Source organism: Acinonyx jubatus, chromosome C1 (assembly GCF_027475565.1).
Source record: "Acinonyx jubatus isolate Ajub_Pintada_27869175 chromosome C1, VMU_Ajub_asm_v1.0, whole genome shotgun sequence".
Taxonomy (NCBI): Eukaryota; Metazoa; Chordata; class Mammalia; order Carnivora; family Felidae; genus Acinonyx; species Acinonyx jubatus.
The window spans coordinates 7,315,194-7,328,614 of record NC_069381.1 but is presented as its reverse complement, the minus strand read 5'-3'; the positions used below and the strand labels follow the sequence as shown (position 1 = coordinate 7,328,614).

At 44.6% G+C, this 13,421-nt stretch overlaps 1 protein-coding gene across 10 annotated transcripts in view; it reads right to left on the bottom strand.

Annotated features, from left to right (window-relative positions):
- The window catches only part of KIF1B (kinesin family member 1B), a 143,947-nt gene that overhangs the window by 27,629 nt on the left and 102,897 nt on the right, over positions 1–13,421 (bottom strand). For all 10 annotated transcript variants that reach the window (XM_027060460.2, XM_027060462.2, XM_053206953.1 and 7 more), the window contains 7 exons: positions 8,778–8,896; positions 7,769–7,854; positions 7,307–7,436; positions 6,968–7,130; positions 4,452–4,542; positions 2,549–2,667; positions 1,863–1,918 (listed from right to left, as the gene is read on the bottom strand). In XM_027060460.2, the coding sequence (XP_026916261.1) occupies positions 1,863–1,918; positions 2,549–2,667; positions 4,452–4,542; positions 6,968–7,130; positions 7,307–7,436; positions 7,769–7,854; positions 8,778–8,896 (764 nt within the window). The remainder of the gene's footprint in view (positions 1–1,862; positions 1,919–2,548; positions 2,668–4,451; positions 4,543–6,967; positions 7,131–7,306; positions 7,437–7,768; positions 7,855–8,777; positions 8,897–13,421) is intronic.

Here is a 13,421-nt window from a genome sequence, read left to right as displayed (position 1 = left end):
GAAAATGCGTTTCGTGCAGAGTGAACGTGCTCACAAAACTATTCAAAAACCTTCCTTAGACTGTCGTATGTTCTGGCACGTGTAGCACGGTAACACTGTGGGAGAGACAGGGTGGACAGAGGCTCGTACGTCACAGGCTCTCTTCAAAGCTGGAGTGCGTGAAGGAGAACCCGTGCTCCCACCCAGTGGTGCCCAAACCTCCCTGCGCACTGGACTCACCCAGGGATCTTAAAGCAAAGCCCAGGCAAGTAAATCATAATCTCCAGGGGTGGGACCCAGTCCGCCAAGAAGACTGAACCCCATCTAGGGACTCTAATGTGTGGGTAAGTTTAGGAACCACTGGTCCAAGATGCAAATACAGGATTCTATAAATGATCTTATGTTACACATTTTCTTCACATTTAAATTCCATGTTATTAACTGTACTGGTGAAGTAAGTTAGCCAAAAACACAGTATTTCCAAGAATTCCAAATTCTACGTGGTGGGTATTTTGAAACACTACACAGAAATTCTAAAATCTGGCAATGCAAAGAGCGCTCTCTGCTCAGAACCTGGGAGCACTGGAGTGAGAGTCCGGTGGCTTGGGATCTAATACCGTTCAATCACTATCTATCTATGTGACTTGGGTTGAGTTGCTTAATCTCTGGGAGTCTGTCTCCTCATCTACAAAACGTAGATCGTTAATATTTAGCCTGCTATCTTGAAAAGGTATCGTGAGGACCCACTCATAGATACCTGGGTATTTAGATACCCAGGAAGTATCTAAAGGGGCCCAATACATACAGCACCAGTCAAATGTTAGCCTGTCTGCACTATTCACTCCAGCTGAATTCCACACTAGTTGGTGATGCTAGTCAAGAAAAAAATAGTGTCACTGATTCTGGTGATCACCTGATGGTCAGAAAGTGAAATCAGAAGCATTAAAAAAACAAAAACAAAACCCACTCGCTAATAAAAATCTTGAAAATTAAAGATACCATTACAAAGAATCCAAACGAGCAAACACAATGAGGCCCTCACCTTACGTGGCGATGCGAAAGAGGCACAAGGAGAGAAGGTGTGTCCTCACATCTCTCCAAAGGAAACATGGTCCTGACAACACGCTAGACTCTACGTTCGGGTCAAGCAGCAAGGAGAAACCCCAGCGTTTCGTACGCAGAGAGCCAGGCTTTAGGATGAGCCCGGAGGACGGTTCTACATCTAAGGCAGAGCTAAGTCGGCTACTAACCATCTCGTTTAGGTGCCCTCTCACTCTGGCAGCTGGGAACTGGCAGAGGGAGGAAAGGGGGCGATGTGTCTGCCCCATCCCGGAAGGTGGCAACAGCGGAGGAAGCAAGCGCGTTGGCGTGCTCAGAAACCGTGTCCAACACATGCACATTCACATAGTCAGCTACGAGAAACCGAATCAGTTCAATCTTTCTCTCATGGTCTGAAGGCAGGATGGAGAGCAGCAGTACGGAGGTGGAGAGCAAGTGTGGGCGGGGTGGGAAGGTGGCAAGTGGGCAAAAAGGAGAGAGGATGAGAATGAAGAGAAAGCAAAACAGATGAATGAACATGCAGAATACATTTGATACGCAAAGAAACGCGCGGTCGCCAATCAGTTATGAGGAGTTACATACAAAAAGCAGAGAGATTTAGGGACAGGGAGCTTATCAAAATCTGTAATAAGAAGACCAGAAAGTTGGCAGGGAGAGAGAGCCCTATCGTTTCTGACTTCCCATTTAAATCAGGAACCAAGAATCCTAGCTCCTGCTAGACACAGGAATATGTAAGCACACACCTAGTGGAGCGGGAATGTGCAAATGGTTTCTATCTGAAAAGCCATCAGAATCAGAGCCGTGTCACCCCAAGGAGGGCTCACCTGGCTTGGAGAGCGGCATGGGCGGAGGGAAGAAGCGTCGAGATGGCTGAGGCGGGCTGCAAAGGAAGGGGACAAAGTTCAAGACTGAGAAAGGGTCCCATCAATGGCGTGTTTAAATCCCCTCTAGAAACGGATCCCTGGCACTTGCAAATGAGGCCTAATATCAGATACCAGATATAACCCCACACAGTGAAACTGAGGCTAAGACATTTTAACAACAGTGCCCTTGGGTGTCCCAGTTAATAAACAGGAGAAGTTTTCTGTTAACACGGACACTCTGCCATCTCCCAAAAGGCCCCATTGCTGCTCTCCTCATCACTTTCAACGTCTCTACTTACAGCTTATGCTTCATATAGTTCTGGGTTAGTTAGGAACAATTAACACAGAATTCTCATGTCGCATCACCTCAACTCTCTATCCTATTCAAAGTCTCTTCCTACAAAAGAGATAGCACCCCAGGTCAGCTGGGCAAAATTCAATGCGCTCTACCTACAATCAGTGGTTCGGTGGCTTAGAAAAAAGGTGGTGACGTTTCTAAAGAGGAAATTATCAGGGACCACAGAAAACTGTTCTTCAGTTCTCTTAGTCCCGCAAAAGATTTTTTCCTTCCCGTCAAGCGGCAATGACAGTAAGAACAAGCCAACGATAATATCAGCAACAAGAATCTTTGCTTCTCTGGTCCAAACCTGTTAAGGTCCTGTCCTTGCAGATGAAGCGGGTGCTGCTGATAATGCCCAAAGACTTCAAATACTATCGGCTTGGTTTTGATATAGTCCACGAATGATTCAGTGACCTCCACTGCAATCTAATGAGGAATAAAGCCAAGCTAGATTAGGGAATGATTTACTCTAACAAACCCATATTTTTGCTGCAGTCAGAATTTTAGCACTTCTGAGTAGCCAGGGTGTGCTGGGGATTTGACTCTGCGGGTCTCCCACACCAAGACAGGGGCTCCGCACTGGTTTTCATTCTAATGCTACTTTAGTAATAAACTTTAGGCCTTCAAGACCCTCCGTCACCTGCACCTGCTGCCCTTTACACACTTACTGTTTTGGCATAAACTCACCTGCCGCTCCTCTCTCCCCTGTTGTGCCTGAGGACCTGCACAGGCTATCGCCCTGCCTGTAAGGCCTGCTCCTGTCTCTGTGCCTGTAAGTCATTCGCAGACTTCCAGGCCTGGCTTGAATAGTAACGACAGTGAGAAAACCATGCCTGTTGACAAGGCACCAGGTACATAACCAAGTCTGACCCACCTTTTCTTATCACGCTACATCCTTCAGAAAGTTCCCACCTCCTTTCCCCACCCAACTACCAACCCCGCCCCCTGCCCCCACAGAAAAAGTAACCTAAAGTATGTTTCTGTTAATGGAAATAACTTTCCCTTCTTTCTACTTCCTTTGCATTTAACAAATACCTTGCTAATAAGTAAGGTCTCTAGGCCATGTGATACTACCGTTTCAATACGCGTTTTATTTCTCTATCATCCTAAGCTCTTCGGGGACACAACCCTCTGTGATTCATCACTCTTCCCTGGTGGCGTCAGCACAGTCCTTGTGCACACTATCCTCATGAGTATTTCTCAGATACACGCATGCTCATACTCATGCAATTAAACATAAAGAAAGTAGGTTTCGTGTTTGCTGTTCCGTCTTCAGAGCTGTCCTTTCCGCTCGGACTTCAGAGAGTGAATACGGTTAACAAGAGAAGGAGAGCGGTTCAGGTCGTAGTGAATATCCTAGACACCACAGCCACATTGCTCTGGGCTTAAACCCCATCTCTGCCTCTTGTGAGCTCTGTAACCTTGGTGAGTGACTTGAACTGTTCTGCGCCTCAGTTATCTCAGCTGTCATTTGGGGGTCATGAGGGTCTGAGGTAGAAAGGTGAGGATTAAACGAATTAAGACACACAAGTGTCTCAGAACAGTGACTGACACAAAATAAGCTCTCAAAGAATGTTAGCTATTGTGAGGATGATGACTTCTGAACAGAGTTTGGGTGACCCTTCCTGGAAGAGACAGAAGCTCTGTTGTCTTACTCCACGTCTGAGAGAGCTGTAAGGGGCACTAACGGACTAATCATAGTATCAGCTGCAAGGAAAACAGACTGAATCTTAACTTAGCTACAAAAGATAACGTAGTTTTTTTTTTTTAACCTTATTTGCAACTGAGCAACGTAAGTATCTTCTAGTTTAAAGAATAATACGTTAACTTTAACAAAACTCGTACTAAACGTGCGTATTTTTCTAGGAAGGAAACGCTAAAAACAACTCACTACATTCAAACTGATGGAAGATTTTATTGGCAGACCAACCCCCACATTGTTACACAGGGAAGGCTGGCTGGCTGCACGGTCCGCTGAGGATGACCTCACCGCTCTAGCCACTCCCTCCATTGTCTATTCTCACCAGGAAGCTCCCCCACCCCGCCCCCCCCCCCCCCCCCCCCCCCCGCCCCAACCCCAGGCACAGCAGTTTGGACGATCCTTCCTCCTGGGCTGAGAAAGCCAGAGCCTGCCCACACAGGACGAGGGCCTAACACCAGCCGCTATGGGGGCCCCCAAACCTGCAAGGCCTTTGGCAAAAACCACTTACATTTTGCACGTGATAAAAGCCCAGAGGACTTCCTCTGCCGTTGTTTTTGAGGGGTTCGGTGGAGAACGCTTCATCATGGCGATGCAAAAAGCTTAATAAAAAAATAAGACACATGAATTTCACATTAAACAGTTTCATCAACATCGATGTCGTAGGAACCTGAACTTGGATCGTATGGAAAGGAGCAGCCTACTTCAGCAGAGGCTTTCACTGAGCCAAGTAATTTGTAGTTCCTTGTAATGCACGTTTTCCATGATCACTCAGATAGCATTTTAGATTTTATTTCAAAAATGACCGAAAGATTAACTGACCCTGACCACTTAGCCACCTGAACGCATATGCAAGACCTCAGCTAGCAGAGCAAGAGTGAATTCAGGGAATTACTGTTTCTTTGTAGGAACATATTTTACTGAGAAAAAAAAATTATAAAATCATTTTGTGTAGAAAAGATGTGGCATATTCAGGCTTCTATAAGGTAGTGCTAAAGCCTGTGTTTGGCATTCTTGCCTAGGAGTCTCCCTAAAGACCTGCAAAGATTAGATTTAAACGTCAGCTCCTCCAGGAAGTCTTCCCCAGCTCACCCAAACAGTTCTGTCTTCCCACAGCACTAGGGACCCATTTTCTCCTCGACAGCAATTTCACTCTTTAAAATAATGTATTTACATGCCTGTCTCCCCGAGAGACAGCGAGTATCTCCTACAGTGCTCCAGATACAGAAGATACTCCTGAAATATTTGTGAAGCGATAGACTATGCTTATTCTCACAGACTGTGAGTTTTTATTGTTCTCTCTTCCTCCCTATTAGCCTGAAATGAAAAGAGGTAGAGAATTAAAGCAAACTCAATACAAAGACTTACTCCCAGACAGAAATATCCATCGGAAGGACATCCCACAAGAAAACAAGGCGGGGAAAGGAATGAATACTTTGAATAGGGTGCCGAAACCAGGATTATGAACTCCCTGTCTTCCAAATCAGCTCACGGAGTCTGAGGGCAGCAGTGTACTTTTGCCCCACATTCCTCATCCCAGATGCCACCTGCTGCCGGCACTGAAGCGTTCCGCACTACATGCACCTTATTGGTTTTCTTCTCACTCTTCTCCTTAGCCCTCTCTTTCTCTCCTACTTGTACATCCTACTCCTTTTTTTCCTTCCAATTTCTTCCTATCCAGACCATACACCATACGTGCCAGAGGCTCCAGGGGCATTCCTTGATTTGCAATCTATACTCCTCCATGTTCTGCTTATTACAGCAGGTACAAATATCCTGGGGTTCCACACTGGTGATGCATGAAACCGTCCATACTGCTTGACAGCTGTGTCTTCTCTACACAAGCCAGATAAGAGTCTGTAATAGCTCAAGAAGAATCTGAATCTTCTTTCAACATGAGTCAACATGCCGTCTTCTCCAGAGCTGACCCCAGGTAGAGATGCTGCTCTCTCTTTGGAGATGTTAGGACAAAAGATCAACCTAACATTACTGACATTTCAGGTGCCAGTTAACCAAGGAGGTCTGTTTCCTAAAATATTCCAGTTGCCCCACAAGAATAACGATGAAAGCTCAAAGCAACTGGTTCATCTAGCAAACTCCATTGCACACCCCCCCCCCCACCCATGTTAACTTAGGGTTGCCAGTGAAAACACACTGAATGGGCAAAATCAATACTTCAACAACAACTAGGAGTTAGAGCAAATGACATTAGTGGTCTACTATGCAGTAATCACATTTGCTTCAGGACTTGGCTAAAATCTCTAGAAAGGCGGTGCTTTGTCAACTGCATTAGGATGCCTGGGAAGGCCGAGGCACATTCTGAGGGAGAGGGACAGCAGAACTTTCTAGAGCAGCCTCGTGGTGGCACCAGGGGCCAACTGATGGAACAGGGCGGGTCAGATGTCACTCTCTGTGGCCCTTCACAAGTACTGAAAAGATATACTGATGTCTGGAGGCATTAAACCTGAAGACTGACAAAAAAAGTGTTTTCCGAGGGAGGTGTTAAAAAGAATTCCAGGGCTCAAGAGGGTTATAGGCTGGAGAGAGCTTGTAGCGGAGGAGGAGCCAAACCCGTCACATCTTCTCCACATACTAGCTATTTTTCAGTTGATGTGGAATTTTACTCTCCTTTATATTATTTAAGTCAGTATTCAACAGGCATAATTGGTGGATGGACAATTCGCTGCCTTCAGGCTTGTTTATTGGTAAGATACTGCTCCATGAAGAGCATTAGAATGACTAATAACCAGGCTTATCTAGATCAGATCCTGTACTGCCAGCAGAGGGGACAGGCCACAGCGGAACCCTGTGGCAGATGCACGGTCACACTCCTCCCCACGGCCAACTCTCTTTCATACCATTTTACGTGCCTGGTAGCAGTCCCATCTGGGGTGAAGAAAGCCTTTATTTCAGAAACTGCTGGTTGTGTACCTGATGAGAGCGGTACTACGTCACATATGTGGTACATCCTGTGGTTCACAGAGGACTGGGTCAACAGCCAGGATGGCGGAACCGGGGGCGGCTTACTTGAACTGACAGAAGATGTCTGCGTACTCCGGAAGGATCCCACTGGCCTGTAGCACTGTCACGCGGAAAGTGAAGGCGCTGCCCAGTTTCAGGTGGTTGCCAATCTCTTCAGAAAACCCTTCCATGACCATCTTACCATCCAGCAAAGTGCTTGACTTCAAATCTAAAGAGGGTCAAATTAGCACACAGGTGATCCAAATAATGCACACCACCTTTCAGAGAGGAGAGAGCAGAGCGTTTCCGCTCCCAGTGGATGAAAGCAACTGTCCCTCTTGGCAGTGCTCAATATTTTCCCCTCTTTGAAAATGTCCCCATTCATGGTAAACTCTGTCTACGTACCCAAGTCATTCATTCGATTGATTTCTTCTGGAGGAGTGATGACCTCAGAACTCTGACCCTGCCCTTCCACAATCCTCAGTTCCTCCAGAGACAGACCAGAACGAGTCATTGCCACGGAAGAAAAGTCATTCTGAAAACAGGCAGGAGCAGGCGGATGATCAAGCTGCACGGCAGTGTGTTTTCCCCAATCTCCTTACTTATGTCTATTTGCCCAACAAGTAACGGTGACTGGAAAGCTATGTGCATTGAGAGCTGCCTGAGAAAAGGCGATACAATAAAATATGAATACCCCTTTACCTCTGTAAGCGTTAGATGTGTCCCATGATCTACGAACAACCCCGGGGTTACCCATCTTTTGTGATTCTAGTCAGAAGAACGGTTCTCCGGTGAACACCCTCCCTATAAACCTGTCTTCCACTTTCTCCTTTTACGAGGTTTTTCTCCTTCCAGAAGGCTTCTCACCTGATTAAAGTACTCGTTATCAAAAGATATTTTAGCTGTTCCTGATTGTCGAATTCCGGAGCCATAATCAGGAGCTTCCTCATCCGCTAAGTAGGGGGAAAAGAAAGGATCAAGTGAGACTACATATGAGGCAGGGGGGAATGGCTCCTGTTGGATCATAAATAGGAAAGTAGTGGGGCCCTCCAGTTCGAGAACTTTAATAAGAGATATTAAAGAATAAGGCTTATGCATAAGAAAGGAAGAAAAGCTGGAAGCAGGAAAGTCACAAAGGGCTGCTTCCAGCTCTACTCAGGTAAATTTACCAACCTGCTTAGCTCAAATGAGGCTAGTTAATAAAGAACCAAGTTTTATCCTTGATATTGTTCAAATGTCATACCTAGAAATACCGATCCTTCGCTTGGCAAGATGATGTTCAATACCACCCAACAAATATTTGAAGAAGGAATATTTGCAGAGATTTTCATAAACTCCACCCTGGCGACTATGCCACAGATTTCCATGGGGAAAAGCTGAAAGGTCGCTCAACACAACATGGCACTTGGAAATTAAAAGACAAAAACTACAGGAAATGGCCACATTCTTTCCTCAGAATGTAGGCTGGATCACAGAAAAGTATAAAATATCGGAATCTTGATCCATGCCCAACAAAAGAGAGGCAAAGGACAGAGATGTCTACCTGAAGTACCCTGCAAGAAAATTAAGCAAGACAGAGTCGTGGAAATCCCGTCACTTCCGAAGCAGTTTTACCAATGTCTTTTATAAAGTCAATCCGAGAGTTGTTCTTCATGTTAAAGGAGATCCCTTCATCCCGTTACTCCAAAATAGCTGTAGCCCAGACTAAATAGAATCCGTTTATGATACTCGGGAATAATAACTAAAAGGAAGCAGTAAAGGCTTTCTCCAAGGCAGCCCGTCAATCACGTAACCGAAGCGTGGCCCCCACACAATGGGACTGCTCTGTCTCTAGGCAAAGACTCCCCAGCTCCCAGTCCAGGAGAGGGTCACCTACCTGCAATGGCCTGCACAGCCACACGCAGAAATCCCCGTACTTCACCCTTCTCACTGACAATGGCCACCCTGTGAATCAGGGGCACAGGATACAGCAGGTTGCTCAGGTAAACAAATGCCCTGGAGACAGAAACCGGCAGACAAACATCTGAGCATCCCAAAGACAGAGAGGCTGGCTTTCAGAGTTACCGAGAATATCTTCAAGAAACTGTGAGCTGGCTTCTGGGCCCTGTCTTAAGGTCACCTTTCTGTTCTGTACTCCCAGACTGCCCCCTCCTGCCCCCGCCCCCATTGCTTTTTCAGCACAGATGATACAGAAAGAAATGCAAATGCTTGGTAAAGCAGTTGACAAAGACCAACTTATACCAAATTACTTCCTATAAAAATGATGAGTTAAAAAAAAAAAAAAGACTAGTTGGAGGCCGAAGAGTAACAATTGGAAGCAGACTTTCGAGGTACTGCCCTATGGATGCTGCTAAGGGTGGAGAAAAGGGAGCCCACTGAAGAGCCTCACCTTTCAACATAAGCAATTATAAAGGTGTTTTGTTTTGTTTCTCCCAACAGATAAAACAGGAATCAGGAGACAAAAAAGGCAGGGAAATGTGATGAAACACAGTTAATTACTCTAAAATAGATTTCAAGTCACAGCATTATGGGTCTTTATTTTTCCCCTAGGAAATGACTGTTATCTTCAGGCAGGTGACTGACACACATGAACAGAGAGGCTCTGTAGCTACAAGTTTCTGCATAGCAAGCATATAGGAGACCCTGGAAGGGCACTGAGACAAATGTTGAGGGAGAAGACAGCTGATCTCTAAAGGGCTGCTTTTGCTCCTGGATCCAAAACTTAACTCAGAAATGCAAACACAGAAGGGAGGTTACAGACCTCACATGGTCGATTTCAAACAAACTAGCAGTCCTATAGCACATTTGCACTCTTTTTACTTCTTCCGTTATTTTGTAGCTACTGAGGGTTTTTTTTAAATGATAAAAATGCGATCACAAAGCTTAGGAGTGTTCATGTCAGTCAGTGGATGGGATATAGAATCTAGTTCCCACTGTTACTCCTGTCTTCCGACTTGGTATATGCTGATCTTTGAACACAAGGCAAAACAAAGAGCAAACATTTGCACCAAGGAATCAAACATAACTGAACGTGACACATGTGGCTTTCTGCTTCTTTTCCTGCTCTGTATCTACTTTAAAACAAAGAGAAAAGAAGATGGAGGGGATCTATGGGGTTTCAACTCAACGTAATGACAAAAAAAAACCACACACAGAAAATAGACAAAATACACCACAGAAAAACAAGTGTTAATAAAACTCTAAGAGCATAAATGAAATGTGAATGAAAAGTATAACAAAAATAACTAACTGTAAATAAAACACTGAATCAGATCAAATGAAGTCTATTTCCCTTTCAGTCTGCTCCAAAGGCGGGGAGGGAAATGCTAAGAAGCAGAGGATTAAGACTTTGTTGTATAAAAATTAAAAAATGAAAAGTCTTCTAAAAAGGGTTACAAACGAGACTCTCAAACATCAAAGTGCTGTGACAGAGTTTAAAGACTGAGAATCTGGCTTAAGGTACCAAATGGATCGTTTCACTTCCAAGGCGGCACCACACAGACCACCTCTGTCTCTCCATGGCATTCCGGCCACGCCTGCTGGCATTCGACGCCTGGCCATCACCGAGCCACTGCACATTCTTGTCCCCTGCCTGGGGTCCTCCCTGAACGCTGCGACCCACCTCACACCACTGATTTCACACCTACAGGTCTTAGTCTGAACACCGCTCTCACGACAGCCCCCGCTTCCTGCCCCCCCCCCCCCCACCGCCTCTGGTGTTAAATGATCTCGGTAACACGATTCCATCATTGCTATGATTTCCGTTTATTTATGTGATTATCTGTCTGTCTCGCCCACCAGACTGTGAACCTGTGAGAGCAGAAATCATGTCTGGTTTTGCTTGCCCCTGCCTACAGAGGGTCTGGCATATCTGAGTAAACATACTCAATAAATATCTGGTGTACGACTTAACGTCTAGGTACGTAAGTGAAGAAAAAATGATGTGCTCTCTATCTTTAAGTAGAAATGGAACATTTCCCAGAAAAATGGGTTACACCAGAGGTAGAGAAACAAAGCCATCCAACCTTACATACTAGGTTGATTTTTCTATACTCAAGATAGACATTAACTACATAGAACAAGTTTAGGTTCCTCGCTTGTCTTGATTTGCATAGCTGGTTTTATACTTAGAACAGGAACCCCTGTTGCTAATTTTCAAAAAGCTTACCACTTGAAGGCACCACATATCATGTTCACACACACATTACAACAAAGCACACTGTCTGAGCACACATTAAAGACAGGAATCTCCTTTCTGCCCATGGCAATGGCTATTGCAAAGGTGAACAAACAGAAAGTATTCTTGTAGATTTCCCTTTTTAGAAGAGAATTCTGTAACCCTATAGCAGTGGCAGGGGCACTGTGGCCACACAAGGGCACAGTCGCCAGACAGCTCCCTGTCCTATTATCAGAACAGAGTCCTCAGCCCAAAGTCAATGCTGTATTAAGTTCTCCTCTGAAGTTTTTTAAACTGGAATTTTAATAAATACTCTGCATTCTTGAGAGTCCTTCTACTTTGAGCTAGCAGACTGAAGGAGAACAGGGATGAGACAGGGTAAGATGTAAAGGATATATTAGCATAAATTCTGTGAAGTTACATCAAGAAGGGAAACAAATTTTGTCAACATAAAGATAAGACAAATCAGTATAATTATGGTTCTAGTTACAGAAAAAAAAATGTCAGTTCAGACTTAGGTATCAGAATAACCATCTTTACTCCCTTTTAACCCAGAGACTAGCTTAAATATTTTACATTTCATCCCAAATTATGACGGATGGTTCATAACATCCCAGCATGCCATAAGAGAACAGCTAAAGGGACAAGCTCTTTTAACATTCACATAAAAATTCACCAGAGGCAGCCAAGGCCAAGAAACAAAACCTACAAATGGAATTTCACAAGAAACTGGAAAATTTTACGAGGGAATCGTATTTGCAATTAACGTGCCAATAGGGGAAATCCAATCTTGTGAGTCACAAAAACAGGAAAGAGGTCACTTCTCTTACCCAGATGTCGACCGCTACATAACTGGGTGATGTTGGACAGGTATCAGTTTTGGTTGTGGATGTGAAATGTAGTCGAGGGCAAAAATGAAGAGCTATCTTTCACTCTTCTGATCGCCATGATCTCACCTCCTCCCCCAACCTCTTCCTTGCAAGGTAGTTAGTCTTAGAACCCGGGGAAACCAAACACATGGAAAAATCAATTCCTGAAAGACTCTTTAGTGTGTCTTTAAAGTGTCAAACAGACACTTTAACTGAAAATCAGAGCAGAGTTGATTGCTTTTACCTAACTTGTATCAGATATGATCACAATGAATAAAACCGTAGAGAAAATAACGCACATATTTTAGAAAAAGCCAGTGAATGTCCACATTAAGTGGGATTCTGACTTCAGTTTTCCATACAAGTGACTCAAAATACAAATGCCTTGGAGTAGAACTCTTCACCAAGGTACTCGTTTCGGTAGTGTGGATGACAGAATCTCAAAGATATAAAGGATCTTTAAGGCTCTCCGTTTTCCCACCTAACTCATCATTGTGCACTCGAGAACCCAAGAGGCCTCGTTTTAAGTTAAGCCTAAGCTAGGACTCAGACTTCAGACAGTTAGGGCCAGTGCGCTTCCCAAAGTGCCACGTGATGCGAAGCTCCACACTCCTCACTGTGTTGACAGAGTACGACACAAACAGGTGGCGTTAGAAGCTGCGCAACTGGCACGGGGACCAGGACCAAGCCGTTTTTGAACAGAGACTTGGTGCTAACTTCCGACCTTTTTAGAACGCACACAGCCATAAAATACAAAGAGCGCGTGGTCCCATTATTTGTACGTAGAACTACTTTTCTCAGATTTAATATAAATCATCTTCTCCAAAATACTAAGCATCTATTCCTGGCAATACACTAATAAAACACAACAGCCATGGCTGCATAATCCCTTCATGTTTATTCAAGGGAACACTGAATAAATGCCCCTCCCCTGTCATAAGACCCCAAGACTGTCTAATATTAAATTACGACCCACGGTCATATTTGAGACTTTCATGTCTACAAGAAACCTCTTCTTTCCCCTCTTTCCCTAAACAGCGATCATTTGCTTCAGTAGTTATGTAGCCCTTGCCAGGTAAGGACATGCCGACACCACACGAGGAGCTCAGTTTCAGAACCTAAAATCCCCACTGGGTCAGGACACGCACTGCCCTTCAATTTTTAGATAACTGGCGCTTACCCATTTAACACTGACATAATTCCCTATTTTCAAAATGTGTGGCTCTAATGAAGCGTTAAAATTAAATTTCATACTTTAAAACCTAGGCAGACTTTTGTATTAATCCAGTGAGTGCTGCACTGTGGAATTAGTAATGAAACTTACTTGAGCATGAAGACTGGGTTCAGACAAAGACTCCAGTATTAAGAGGGTGTGCGTGAGAGCTCTGCATCACTGACAGATGGAGTCAGAGACAAGGCCTCAGTTTGGAAAATCAAACTAAACACAAAGCAGTTTCATGCAGTGCTGAACAAA